Source organism: Tachysurus vachellii, chromosome 23 (genome assembly GCF_030014155.1).
Source record: "Tachysurus vachellii isolate PV-2020 chromosome 23, HZAU_Pvac_v1, whole genome shotgun sequence".
Classification (NCBI taxonomy): Eukaryota; Metazoa; Chordata; class Actinopteri; order Siluriformes; family Bagridae; genus Tachysurus; species Tachysurus vachellii.
This window is the reverse complement of record NC_083482.1, coordinates 11,770,405-11,785,041: the sequence shown is the minus strand read 5'-3', so window position 1 is coordinate 11,785,041 and position 14,637 is coordinate 11,770,405. Positions and strand designations below refer to the sequence as shown.

The following is a 14,637-nucleotide window of genomic DNA, read 5'->3' as shown; positions in this document are numbered from 1 at the left end:
GATCGCTTTTGTAATCTGACACTAACACTAGTCTACTTCTCCAGTTTAAAGCCAGCACTGGATGTGATTAACTCATCTGTGTATTTTATCTTTTATGTAAAGGGTTAATAGGTTATATTTTATAACATTAGTTATGTCATCTACAAGCAATTAATCGACTTTGACAGCAATTATCCTGTGTGGCAACTGATAGACTGCACCGTTTAAACAAGAAACTTGAGACAGTTAATGAGGCAGGAAGGGTGACTCTGTTACCAAGGCAACCAAGTAAGGACGCATTTTATAGATGGAAAAAATCTTGAGCACAGATTTCCAGCCTTGGTCCAAAAGCAGGATTATCTTATTTTTTGAATTGAATGTGTCAGGATCAGGGAAAGCACTACATGGTTCAGGGCTGGGAAGCTATAGATTTGTTTTTTTTTCCTTAGTAATTCAATACAAAATCTGTTTAGAATTACTTTTCATCGGTTTCTAACACACACACATTCTGTTGCTTTATAATATGAAATATAAACGACATAAAGTGTCATGAACACATTTGAACACTAGTGTTATTGAATCATGCTCCATAGCACCTGTTGCACCGCGAGGGTGCAGCGTCACAGAACTACAGGAACCAACAAGTACGTGCGGGCGCATGCGTAAAATTCAACAAGAGCGTGTCATGAATATCGTGGAAAAGTGTGTGCTTACCCCTGAACTGTGATTCTTTTAATAAAACTTTCAATGTATTGAATATTTCTATATATTGTTGTAAAATTATTAATGAGCTATTCAGACTGCTTACCTTGCACACTGAGGCGCTCCGGTGAGACCGGGTCGTCCCTGCGCGCTCCAGGAAGACCGGTTTTCCATCCAGAGGTGATTTTTGTGCATAAAGTCCACCACAGCACAAGTGCAGAGCGCCAGTTCATGTTTCCACGAGAGCTGTTGTGATTTCTATTCCCGGCGGCGCCCATGTAAAAGGATGCATTGTCATTTTGGTTAAAGGGACGCAAAGTAAACAGTTGCATGAAGCTTTCCCTCCTAAAATAAAAACGTATTCCTGTGGCAGCGCTATGACCCAAATGACAGGACTGTCCCTTCTCAGCTATGGCGTCAGAGACACTTGTGCATGATGATTATTTTGTGATGCAAGATCTGGTATTTTGGCTGAGTTATGTCTAAGGGGTAACGTCTACACTTAGGTGTTGATCCCAGAATTGTGATAAAATGTTTAAAATGACAAGATGACTGATTTGTTTAACGCTCTTAAAATAATTCAATGCCTCTGACTTCAATGTAGTAACTAAATCAAGTTTAAATTAATTTTAACCAGAGTGCAATATTGTGGATCGTGCAGCTGTCAAACTAAGTTGCTGAGTTTCCATATATTTATGAGATATTGTTTGACTGTGCATGTACTTAACAGCTGTTACTAAATAGTTATTGAATTCTCTCTCTCTTTCTCTCTCTCTCTCACTCACTCTCTCACTCTCTCTCTCTCTCAAACACGTGTCTGGTAATCTCTGGATTAAACTGATTTTAGAATAGAACATATTTAATGATAGTGCAAATGATTTAAACTTTATTGCATAACAACCTTACGTTAACAGCTATCTTCTTGTTCTAACATTGACGTCTTCTGACAAATGTAACTTATAAAGTGCCTATGCAAAATACTTCTTTGTTCCGTTCTGCTAAACCGGGTAAATCTGCCTACAGTGTAGATGGGCCTGAACTCACACCTCCCCATGTTACGTAAAGCTGGTGATTTTTGCGTTGCCTGTTATTCGATTACAGGGTATGTTTCTCTAGAAAAGTAGCCACATTGCAAAGAATGTTTTAGGCAAGGTCCATAGGAAATTAAACGTGTGCGTGCGTGCTTTTTTGTGCATGTCTGTTTATACGCGCGTTTGTGTGGGGGTGTGCGTCCAAGCTCGCAACTTGCGCACTTGGGCGTGCATGTGTGCTGATAAGTGAATTGTGCAATCATCTTCACCAAACCCTCCATAGAAAGTCATCAGTTTGATCATTTTAATCATACATCTGTCTGTATGCTTCTTGAATGTGTGCTGTTTCTCCTGCTAATGTCCGTGCCGTTCCCTCTACTCGGGCTCTGTTTGTCTATGCCGCAAAGTGACTCCGTGACGCCTTCTTCCATTTCCATGTACTCGGCAGCTTTGTCGCCAAGAGAGGATCCGGACGGAGATCCTTTGAACTTTTTCAGGAAATCCGGGAAATACGGGCATCCCGGGGGCGGGTATTCAACGGCAGGAGACTGGTCCTCATTATCAGTCTCCCGGTGGTAGAAGTAATTAAAGTTGGAGACGATGACGGGCACCGGGAGAGCGATGGTGAGGACGCCTGCGATGGCACACAGCGAGCCCACTATCTTCCCTCCGACTGTTATGGGCTTCATGTCACCATAGCCTACAGTCGTCATAGTAACTACGGCCCACCAGAAAGCGTCCGGGATGCTCGTGAACTGTGACTTGGGCTCATCCGCCTCAGCGAAGTACACGGCGCTAGAGAAGAGCACCACCCCAATAACGAGGAAGAAAATGAGCAACGCTAGCTCGCGCATGCTCGCGCGCAAGGTGTGCCCGAGAATTTGGAGTCCTTTGGAGTGTCGGGAGAGCTTGAAGATGCGGAAAACCCTGACCAGTCTGATTATTCTCAAGATGGCAAAACTCATGGCCTGCTGCCCGTTTCCTTGCTGCTGCGCGAGGTCCGTGCCCAGAGTTATGAAATAAGGCATAATGGAGACAATGTCTATAGAGTTCATTATGTTTTTGAAGAAAGAGGCTTTGCTCGGACTGGCAAAAAAGCGCACAATGATCTCAAATGAGAACCAGATAATGCATACGGTCTCCACAATGAAAAACGGGTCGTTGAAGGGTGTAAATCCGTTGTCTGTATGCGTCACGTTTTTACCTGGGCTAAGGAAATCTTTGTCGTCCCTGAATTCTGGTAACGTTTCCAAACAAAATATAACTATTGATATGACGATAACCAAAACAGACACAACGGCGATGCCTCTAGCAGGACTTGAGCTCTCTGGATACTCAAACAAGAGCCAAATCTGCCGCTTAAATTCATCCTCTGGCAAAGGTTTTTCTGCCTCTTTTACGAAGCCCTCGTCCTCGCGGAACTTCATCATGGCTTCATCGCCAAGTTCGTAGAATTTGACTTCCTCGGAAAAGATGTCAAACGGTACATTGGCCGGTCTCTTTAACCGTCCTCCTGACTGATAGAAATACAGAATGGCGTCGAAACTAGGTCGATTTCTGTCAAAAAAGTACTCGTTGCGCAGCGGGTCGAAGTACCTGATCCGTTTTGCAGGGTCCCCTAAGAGTGTGTCGGGAAACTGGGCAAGAGTCTTGAGCTGAGTTTCAAACTTCAGACCGGACACGTTTATCACCACTCTCTCGCAGCAGCCGTACTCGCTGTAAACGTTCTCGTATCCGGACTGTGGACGTCTGTCCGTGAGGGACGCTGTATCTTCGTCGTCCATGTTATAGATAAAACTCGATGCTCTGCTCCCCCCGTCTTCGTCTTCTTCGTCGCCCTCGGCCTCTTCGTCCTCTTCTATCATAACGTCCTCCTCGGATCCGAGAAGCGCCAACTCAGAGTGGCGCAGGTCCCCTCCGAGAGCCGCGCGGTGCCGCCTCCAGCGCGCGACTCCTCTCTGCTTTTTGCGCTCTCTCAGAAGTTGCTGCTGTGGCTCGTACTGCTGTTGCGCCTGCTGAGTGGAGGAGGAGGAGCGCGAGGCAGTCCCTCCGCTTCCATGGTTGGCATTAGTAGAGGAGGCGGTGCGAGTCTGATATGGCTGACCGTAGGGGTGGGTGCACGAACTACCTACACCACCGCCACCGCTACCTCCATCTCCAGCCGTCCCGGTCTCGGACGCTGCAGCTGCTACTGCCGCCGCGCGTGACTGTCTTTCTCTTTCGCGCTCTCTCTCCCTGGCTCGAGCTTGGGCATATCCATACGGCAAGTGAGGGTTGCACCCGCTACTATCTGCTCCGACCATAGCAAACTCCATTTTGGTGCGTAGTTTGTAACCGTATAGTTAAATATAGTTATTTGTCAAGACTTCAAGTGGGTGCAGCAATGTCCATAAATGCACTTGGAACGCCACAATGAGGCTTTTGGAAAATGTAAGTCCACTGAGGCAAAAAAAAAAAATCCTCACAACATGCACGGTGATTACAATATCATTTTATGGTCATGCAACATTCAATGAAATCAGTAAACTGAGTCCATAAGCTTTTAATATAGGTCCGATAAGTCCAGGTGCGTAAAGGTTAAGGAACCCTTTGTTTATAGCGTTGCATCGGTGTCCAAAACCACAGGGGGTCCTTAGAGTCCTCCATAAGATTATTAAAAGAGTAAATGATGTCTTCGCCTTTCACCGCCACCTGAGGTGTTTTACTTGTAGGAAGAAGCGACTTTGAGTTCTGTTAGTGATCCGTGGTTGCAATCTTTGGGATGAGGGAGGAGGGTGTGTGGTGGAGTTGGAGGTGGAGGTAGAGATGGTGGTGGGGTGCTGTTCTGTCCTCTGCCCCTCCACTGGCTACGAATGAATCACGGAATTATTTTGACGCCAGCGACAGCTGCAAAGGGCACAAAAACAAACATGTTATAGACTGCACCCATCCCTCCCATCCCTCAAAAGAAAAAGAAAAAAGAAAAAAAATCTCTACACTCTATTAACATGTGCGTCAGGAACAGCTCAGTGCTGAAACAATACTCTTACAATAACAAAATATGCAAAATTATTTGTAACAGTGCATTGATATAGCAGTTACAGGCCTGTACGGCAACAGGAGATAATACGTGATTATTACATAGAGAAAAATCCCTATAGGCGATTAATCATAAACACTCGCCGCACGCAACGGCCACCCCACCTTCTCTCCGTTCAGACCACTTACATGAGAAAAGACTGGAGAATATTTCTTAGCTTCCACCTCCAACACAGTAAGCCGGAGCTAGGTGAGGATGTAAATCCCAGGTTTGCCCAAAAATCCCCGCCTGCTCTGGGCATCCAAAACCCACACGACGCACGCAGCAAGAGAACATGTCATCCTCAAGAGTCGAGTTTATTTGCATCCGGCATGATCTTGCCACTTTGGGGCTGCGTCTCGCCGTGTCTCAATTCAACAGGATCTCGCATCACCTGCACATCACAGCTTCCATCAAAAAAAAAAAAAAACCCCAAACAAAAATGCACCGCAAGAAGCAAAGATGCACTTAACCAATAAAGCAAGCTTGTCACTCAGAGCACACGGAAAAATCAGTAATGCAGCGATATGAATGAAAAGTTGAATAATGTCATGTAAAATAGCATTGAGTAAGTGGACGCGCCGTGCGTCCGCCGCCGCTCGCTCTCGCTCGTTTACCGTAGCGCGCGCCTGTTATTACCGAGGAGCCTCGCGCGGCCACGACCAGTGCCGACAGAGCGCGATCATCCCCCAGCGGCCACTGCGGCTCACTGCTTCCTCACACTCGTGGTGCAGTCCCAAACTTCTGCTTTTGTGTATCAAGTGTGCATGGTACAGTAGCCATAACCTTCGACTACTAGTTAGGTAGTGCAAAGCTGAAAAAATGAGCTGGATGTGAAGAAGCTCAATTGGAGAATATTCCTATTATTATGAATAGAAAGCAAACTATTGTATGAGAAGTGTTTCCATTTCCCTGAGTATCTATTCACACTTGGGGGTGATGTCTGGTATCATAATTGGTTGGATGTTGAGCGTCTATTGCCTTTAAATGGTCAAATAAAAAAGGTGCTTTTAATAAAAAATTAAAATAAAATAATAATAATAACAATAATAATAATAACTGTCCCTACTTTTAATTAATAAATACCCAAGCAAGTAGTGATATAGGCCTAGATCTTAGTAATGTCTGGAAAATATGCACCCAGAAAATCATAAATCTAAATACAACAGCTATATATGGTTGAAATGACAATAAAAGCTTCTTGACTTGACTTGACTTGACTTGAAAAAAAAAAAGAATTGTAAAAAGGGAGGAAAAACAATCCTGAGCGTCAGACCTCCTGGCTGTAAATTTCAACTGAAAGCTGCTAAAGATATTAAAAGCAATTACAGTCATACTTCTGTTCAATATGGCAGCTGGTGTGGATGAACAGTCAAATTATTTAATAATGCATAATTGAAGGTGATTTATATATATATATATATATATATATATATATATATATATATATATATATATATATATATATATATTATTAATTATTATTATGTTAATTATTATTATATATATGTTATATGTTAATTATTATTATCTCCATAAGTGGAAAATTGCTGTGATGCATCCTTAATTATAAAGTAATGTGTATATAATGTAACATGCTGTTTGTGGAGCCAAACTGCATATACAATATATTAGGATGTCAAATCATGAAATTAATATGACTTTTCACAACTGAGAAAAAGAAGCACTGTTATGTGACAATGTTCAGATGTGTTCATTTGTAGAAAGTGCATTCATTTTATTAAAGGATTTGGTTTTATATGATCTCCAGATCAAAACTAGCTGAGAAATTCAAACAGCTTATCCATTATGTCCTCTGCATGAAGCTGATTAAACTAGCATCAGAAACACAGCACTATTTAAGCTACTAATCAAGGTGTAATGTCCCAAGCATTTTGACCATTCTATGGCTCAGGTGGGATTTTGGACATTTTAACAACCATTCATCTCGTGTGAAATATTACATTGCTTTCAGCGCTTTGTAAATTTCCACCACTGTGCACCAAGATCTAGTGCCTTTGCATGCCTAGAATATTACTCTTTCCAAAGTAGCATTATAGAAATGTAGTGCCTTGTTTTTTGGTCTGAGTTCAAGGTCTTTCATCTAGAGATTTTGGCTGTATTATGCTTGCAGAGGCTTGTAAGCAGCACGCTTGCACACAGAGGGCAGTATTTCACTAGCCGATATTACATCTTAATGACCGAGGCATTGGCCAGTGCCAGATGGTCACATTACCATTTAGACAGAGGGTTTGGGAGTTCACTGGGATGTTCCCAAAGCTAAAACCGGGTGTTTGTCCACCTGTAAATTATTTTTTTCTCCTGCAAGATATATTTTGTATGATTGTATTATAAACACAAACAAATCAGAATAATAAACCTGCTAGTAAATCAGATACTACATTGATAAAGAACAAAGAAGGCAAACTAATTATTTCAGTTGTATACCAGATTATTATATCTCACATCCCAAATACATGGGCTATTATATGATTTCCTATTGCAGTGGTTAAGGTGTTACGGTGGATTACTGCACGGAAGGTTATGAGTTCAAATTCCAGGTCCACCAAGCTGCCACTTTCAGGGGACCCTCAGCAAGGCCTTTAGTCATTCTGGACAAGGGTGTCTACAAAATGGTTTAAATGTATTCTTTCACTATACACATTCTAGGTCACCTTAAATAATTGCATCTGATCCAATATGTAGTCCAGTATTTTTCTCATCTGCCTTTCAGCTGCCAAAAAAAAAACAATACTGCTTCATCCTAGTCTTATCTCTTGCTGTCATAGACATGCTGATGTGAGCTAATTGGAACATTAGGATGAAGGACAGACATCAGTGGCTCAGGTCAAGGATTTGCATTGCAGAGTCAAGAAAGAAAGATTGATTTCACCACTGCTAATGTGTTGGATGACTTTTAGCTTTTTTCATGCATGGATATAGAAATTTGTGGATGCCAAAAATATTCTTCAAAACTTCTAAACCTGTGCAAAACAGATGAAGTTGTCAATGAGCAGCATACGGTTAAGAGTGTATATACTGTTTTTTTTTTCTTTGCATTCAGTCCACATTTGTTTTGTGGACTATTCTAGTAATGACTTGGCATGAAATTGTGTCACATGGTCTCTCCATGTCCATGTGGCTTTCCTCTGGGTTCCTCATTTTCCTTATTCCCAAAAAAGATGCCACAGATTCTAATTTGCATTGGGATTGCATCCAAGGCATCTTCCTAACTCACAATGGGACACACTAATTCACAGTGTGATATGTGACCCTTACCAGGATAAACCTGTTAGTGAAGATAAATAAACATAAGGCAGGTAGTTGAATTTTAGTCTCATGGTTGCTTTGGAGAACTTGTGGTACAGTGCTCTCACCACCCAGGTTTGATTCCCAGCTAAGGGAACCAACTCCATCCACTGAGGTTGTCACTCCAGGTGCTAGTCCTAAGCCTCAATAAATCTTGGAGAGTTGCCTTAGGCTGGCAAAAACCCTGCACCCAAATTGAATGTTTAGTGTGAAATGGTCTTCTGTGGCAACCACTCAAAAGGGAAGCAACCAAAATAGAAAAATATGGATTTTAAGTCTCAACTGGCCAATGGGCTTTCATCTTGCAGTCTTTATAAACAGTGTATGGTATGGATTTGGAATCTAATCTAATAGAATATAGTAGTTGAAAACTGGAAATTACAAAAATCAGTGTGTCTGTCATTGGACTTGTGCCGCACCTGGGAAGGCTCTGTATCCACCATGATCCTGACCAAGATAAAGTAGTTACTGAAGATAAATGTATAAATGAAAAAAAAGATCAGTTTTAGAATTGCACATTGATTTTTCTGTCTCTGTCATCCTCCTCCTTATTGTCCCTGCCAAATATTTAAACTTTTCTTATTTTGGGCTCTGATTGGGATGGATAGTATTTTTATTATCTTAAGTAATTTTAATAGCCATCATCTGGCTTGTGCAGATCAACAACCATCTATTATCTATTATTATTGCTGTGCTGAAATCTATTCAGTATTTTTCCATGGTGTGATGGATAACAAAGGGATTTTATATGTGCTCCACTTCATATTTGATCACCTTCGATTTATACTGTATATACTGGACAAGACACCAGTTTTTGAGAGAAACCACTGTTACTATTATATATGTCCTTATGATAATATTTTATTTGAGCAATGGTTTGTTCTTCAATTGAGTGAAGATTTTAATCATTATATGCAAACATTTTGTACAGTTATTGCATTGATTTGAGTGTGCTGCTAAATCCTGTGCAGACTATAAAATTATGGTGTTCTTTAATATACATTACATTGTTTGTGTGGAAATCTGTGCTAAGAGTATAACACAAACTGTGTTAAAGAAAACAACTATTCCACACATCCATACAAGACTTAATCACTGTTTTTATCAGATAGATCCAGCCAAGCAGGAGACATCATACTTCTGCTGGTTAGATAAAAAAATACAAGACATCACTCCCTTGCAATATATCTCAGTCTCGTTGTCCATGTTCTCCAATTTCCATATTATATTTGTGTATCCAGTGGTGTTTTCCATAGTGAGGACTGTGGGAGCTCTGACCTTGAAGCCCCAGACCCTTCAGCCAGATGCACTTCAGACTAAAGCTCTGTCAGACTAAACACTGAATGCCAAGGCTATGAAGCTTTTGGGGATTAAAGTCCCACCTCTACAAATGGCATCAAAAATAAAAATGGAAATATGATCTGAAGATAAGACTGGAGCCTCTTCGGCCCTGAGGTGGGCGTTTGGGCTGAAGGGTATAAGTAAGATGGCTAATGGTGACGGACGACATAAGGCAGAAAGAAACTCCAGCAGGTAAGGCATCCTTGGGTCTTAGCCTGATTTTCTTTTTGGTTATATTTTATTTTATCCTCCTAGATGTATACAGGTTAGATTAGAATAAGAGCATTGAAATTCTTTCTACACATATCCAAGCTTGTTAGAACACACACAGTGGTAACTCTTTTGATTAGCCTTAACTTCGGAAACACAAATTAACATTTTCTAGAACACATATTCTAGATTTTTCTAGCAATAATTTATAACTGAGCCAAGTTTAACGTTCTGCTTTAGCTAATCATATTGCCATTGTGTTATTCACATATTTCCTTGTCTTCTTACTTCTAGGCGATGATGTGCAGAGTCACCATGGTGTTGCTTTTGCCGATGCTGGTGTGGGCGGGGACAGAATGCCAAGCTCACTGTTTCCTTACCAACATCTCCTTCACCGTGGAGAGCGACGAGTGTAGCAGCTGCATCACCATCAACACCACAGCCTGCGCCGGCCTCTGTAAGACCCAGGTACAGTGTAGACATCATCACAGTTTACAGCCCCATTGCTGAGTTAGGATCAAAACATTTGTTTTTAAGAAATAGATTCTTCAGAATAAATTCTGTTTTGCAAATAAATTAGAATAAAGAAGAAGAAATATATATATATATATATATATATATATATATATATATATATATATATATATATATATATATATATATATATAAAATATATACGTATATATATAAAATAAAAGAAAAAAAGGATATATAAAATTATGTAGCTATCTGTAGGTACTTACTATGTTTTAAGGATACAATAAGAAACCAATAACAGTTGAGGATTTTATTTATCTTTTGTTTTAATCACTATTCTGAAATTATTGTTTTACAGAAGCTAAAACATGCAGCTCTATTTTAATTGATAATTGACATATTGTAAAGATATTATAACATAGATAAAATAAAATTTATGACAATTTATATGATTATACGTTTTTAGCAGCGAGCGTATCGCAGCCCGATTGAACCGTACTTACAGGACACCTGTAATTTCGAGAACTGGACATATGAGACTATCCAGCTGCCAGGCTGTGCTCCGGGAGTTGACTCGTCCTTCACCTACCCTGTGGCCCTGAGCTGTAAGTGCAGCCAGTGTAACACAGAAAACACAGACTGCGGCACTTTCAGCATGCAGCCAAATAGCTGCCACACACATGCCTACTACTGAACTGGCCCACTTTCAGAATTTTAATATTATTGTTAAAACATTGTGGACCGATTTTCTTCTTTTACATTATCTTATCTCACATTACTTCACACAAAAACTTTACAAAAAATGAATTAAAACACACACACACACAAATAGTTTAACACTGCAAATTAGACACAGGTTTGTTGTCTGTCTCTGTGACCCTGAACATCACGAAGGACATGGTGTGTTGTTGCTCAGCATCAACTGAGCATGTAAACACTGCTTCATTAAAACAGCTCACATGCAGAATTTGCATCTTCTATTTGTTTCTGTAACACAGCAGCTGCTTCCAGACTTCACACACACACACACACACACACACACACACACACACACAAACACACACACACACAGGATGAGAGCTGTATGCACATGTGCTTACTACAGCTTATAATTATTCTTCAGAGACCAATTATGAAATTCTTCTATCTACACTTACTCTGCATTTACTCCAAAGAGCAGAACCCGTGATCCGAGCTTGTTTTGCTTTAATTCACAACTAATCGTTAAAACGATGAATCAACGTGAAATCCAAACTGCGTGTCTGTGATTACGCATGATGCATAAACCAACGCATGATATAAACCAGTTAGAGACAAACAAAACCAGAACATAGAAAAACAAAATAAACTTTTGATCAACAAACAGTTTAGAAGAAAAATCATAGATAGCGTACAGTATATGTTGTAAATGGAAAACTTTCAAATTAGAATAAAGAAAGCAGATGTGTATCAGATGTCGTTCCCACAGACATCAAATGACATGTTTCCCTGTAAAGATAAAAAAAATCAACAAAAATGATTTTTTAAAGGCTCTTTAATGGACTTTTTAAAATCTAATTTCATAAGCAATATAAGCTGTTCTTAGATTTATACAACAACAAAAAAAGCTCCATGTACGTTTCTGAAGATTTTGTCTTGTTTACACTGACATATTTATCCTACTATAGTAGGATAAGTCCTGCCTCTCAACGAAAAAAAAAATTAAAAAAGCAATTATATTGACACTAACAGCTGGTCTGTTTTAAGTAATCAGAATTTCCTTTCTTTTCTCAGTACAGAGAAACGTATTCAGGTTCCAATCCGTCTTAATCCCACATCCATTACACTTTCTGCAGCAAGAGATAGGAGATAACATTGAAATAATCCATTAATAGCACAGCAGGTTGCTCTAATTAATTACCTACCCTTATTTAATACAACAGTTCACCAAACAAAGTTCAGCACTACCAAGACATAAAATCCCATTAGGGAAATAAAAGCCTGAATTTACGGATGTGGGTATTTGTTTTTATTAATATTGGGACAAATAACCAACAAACTAATGTTCAGACCGTCGGTGAGACCAGAGTTCAGCAAGTTATCAACATTTAGATGATACAAATAAATTTTTTGTTAACATTTAAATAAACATCAGACACTGAACGATGAAGTTCAAGCCAGAAAAGACGGAAATCGTTCGTATGAGATTTACAATGTAAGGAAAGAGCTTGTGTTTGAATGGATTTTAAAAGAACCAACAGTCAACCGATCAAATCTCATCATCAAATAAAAGAAGAAATCAGTTTTACAGAAACTTAAATAATCCCAATGACATCATAGTGTTAAATTCATATCTGTATAGTAGCACATTCATTTCTAGAGAACGCAGGTTGATGCACAGAAAACTCTCCAAACTACAAAGCCAAAAGCCAGAAATGTCTCTGTAGGATTTGGATTTTTCAGACCCTTTATTACAACATGCTGAACAGATGAAATCAAGCACAATTTTTCGATGTATGGAAACCCCGACACCACTGCAATGTTCTTTCCTTGCTCGTTAGCCGGCAAACTTGTTCCGGATGATCTCGCCCCCCTCCACTTCCACCTGCTCATACAGCCACTTTCTGTCACATCGACACTCGACGCCACACTTGCGGGAGCTGCAGTTGGGACAGGGGTAGAAGCAGCCCATGCAGTCCTCATCCAAGCAGTCGCACAGGTCTCGGCCACAGGAGATCAGCAGACCTCGGCTATCGTACACTTTACTCTTACCCGGTATGACCTGCCTGAATTGAAAAAAGGACATACAGCCACATATGTGGCTTTTAATGCGTCTCTTCATGCCTGTATTATTACATGATTTCGGTGAAAATATGTTCCAGTACAGAACAGCACATCCCAAACTTTCCATATTTTTATTTGTCCTATGTGAAAATTCATATCTGTTACCTGTCGCTGGATGAGACCTTCACCCCCCCACGTCTCTTGCTCGCATCATTTCCTGCTTTTCCCTGTGAAAAATAAAAGAACAAACACACTTCACATTAACACGATCTGCTTTTCCCTCGTTGCCATCAAAATCACACAGTAATGTATTTTGCATTCTTTATATATATGTCTATATATATATGTCTATATATATATATATGTCTATATATATATGTCTATATATATATGTCTATATATATATATATATATATAAAATGGTTTCAACTGCCCTGAACTGCAGTAACCTTGCATTCTGGGTTTGATAAAGCTAGATGAGAGCGTAAGATTATTACAAACTTTTATATCACAAAATATTTGTGCACAAACATTGAAGACGTTTCACGTTCTCGGTAGAACTGGAGGATGTTCCACAATTTTTCATACATAAGTTAAAGCAGCAGAATATTCAAAACACTGCTGAAACTTGTAGACCTGTATATACATTTCCTTGGCATTTTTTCTCATGTGTAAATAACTGTGTAAAGAGAACAACAGTACTAAACCTGTACACAGACATGCTCTAGTTTCAGGCAGTAAAACAGCTGAAAGTGCAGTGTGTTACCTTTTGGCCAGGATCTCTCGCCGTTTGTCTCCTCTCTTTTGTCAACTGTTGTTTGCCTCCATCAGAAATCGAACCAGAACGAGATTCTTCTTTCGTCCCCAAACCCGATCGGTTCTTCCGTAATTCAATCTAGAGGTATTTTAAGAGCCTTATTTATTAAATGATTTATTTACAACTTATAGCATAATCCTCAAACCTAACCCTTTACTTCACATCTTTTACTGTATAACGATTTCAATGCAGTATCCAAAAACGCAAAACTTTAAACAAGTGAATTCAAAGTTAATCTCGTCTTTTTCCTTTCTGAAGATCACTTATGTGTCAATTTTCAGAAGTAAACAGGATACGTTAACCTTTATGTCTATACCTTGTGTCTTCACAAGTAAATTACTTAAAAAAGAACTTTTTTGTATTCTAAATTAGTCCTGAATTCACACAGAAATGGTCAAGTTTGTAGTTTTTGGTATACATTCAAAAAATATTTGTTATTCATATGAAATTGTCTGACAATCCTAAATCTGAGAAATGCCTGGATTGTGTTTGTCACCTGCACTGGTTTGACAAACACCCTTCCTTATTCAATAAACCCAATTTATAACAGCCTCGCTGATTTAACTTAGTTATAGCGTCTTCCAGATGTATTGGTACCTTCGGTTAATTTAAGCACAAACGATGAATGACAAACTACAGTATTATGTTTTACTTTAGTCCATAGAGCCACTCGCACCTTAGTACCATCTGCCCCCTCCTTGGAAGAGTGTGAGAAAATGGTAGGTACAGCATCTTCCCTCAGGAACTGTTTGCCGTTATAATCGCGGAAGCAGTTGGGCAGGAAATGCTCTGAGCACAGACATGAGTTGGTGGACGGGACAAAGTTTTTTCTCCCGAGGCTTCGCACCCACTGCTCTGCTAACTGAGGCTTGCTGATGGGGAATCTGTAAAGAAGATGATTAGTTCAGCTCAATGGAGTTATCATGGCTACATGGCTAAGTTAAAGAGAC

At 39.8% G+C, this 14,637-nt stretch overlaps 3 protein-coding genes across 3 annotated transcripts in view; 1 reads left to right on the top strand and 2 right to left on the bottom strand.

The window, feature by feature from the left end:
- Positions 1 to 4,090, bottom strand: part of kcna4 (potassium voltage-gated channel, shaker-related subfamily, member 4) — a 38,496-nt gene extending 34,406 nt beyond the window's left edge. The window contains exon 1 of the mRNA XM_060859217.1: positions 788 to 4,090. Within this exon, the coding sequence (XP_060715200.1) occupies positions 2,021 to 4,027 (2,007 nt within the window). The 5' untranslated portion in view covers positions 4,028 to 4,090 and the 3' untranslated portion in view covers positions 788 to 2,020. The remainder of the gene's footprint in view (positions 1 to 787) is intronic.
- Positions 4,091 to 9,605: 5,515 nt separating this feature from the next.
- Positions 9,606 to 10,801, top strand: fshb (follicle stimulating hormone subunit beta). Its single transcript, XM_060859324.1, has 3 exons — positions 9,606 to 9,612; positions 9,925 to 10,098; positions 10,574 to 10,801. Exons 2-3 carry the CDS (start codon positions 9,928 to 9,930, stop codon positions 10,799 to 10,801), a joined length of 399 nt encoding a protein of 132 aa, XP_060715307.1. The 5' UTR covers positions 9,606 to 9,612; positions 9,925 to 9,927.
- A 1,291-nt stretch (positions 10,802 to 12,092) lies between these two features.
- Positions 12,093 to 14,637, bottom strand: part of arl14ep (ADP-ribosylation factor-like 14 effector protein) — a 3,547-nt gene continuing 1,002 nt past the window's right edge. Inside the window, exons 2-5 of the mRNA XM_060859684.1 lie at positions 14,364 to 14,571; positions 13,637 to 13,765; positions 13,036 to 13,097; positions 12,093 to 12,872 (exon numbers count right to left, since the gene is read on the bottom strand). Of these exons, the coding sequence (XP_060715667.1) occupies positions 12,644 to 12,872; positions 13,036 to 13,097; positions 13,637 to 13,765; positions 14,364 to 14,571 (628 nt within the window). The 3' untranslated portion in view covers positions 12,093 to 12,643. The remainder of the gene's footprint in view (positions 12,873 to 13,035; positions 13,098 to 13,636; positions 13,766 to 14,363; positions 14,572 to 14,637) is intronic.

What these genes read in the sequence shown, in the direction of transcription:
- fshb (XM_060859324.1), top strand. Translation starts at nt 9,928, where the DNA reads ATGATGTGCAGAGTCACCATGGTGTTGCTTTTGCCGATGCTGGTGTGG. An exon ending in CCGGCCTCTGTAAGACCCAG is followed by an intron (nt 10,099 to 10,573) that starts GTACAGTGTAGA and finishes ATACGTTTTTAG; the next exon opens with CAGCGAGCGTATCGCAGCCC.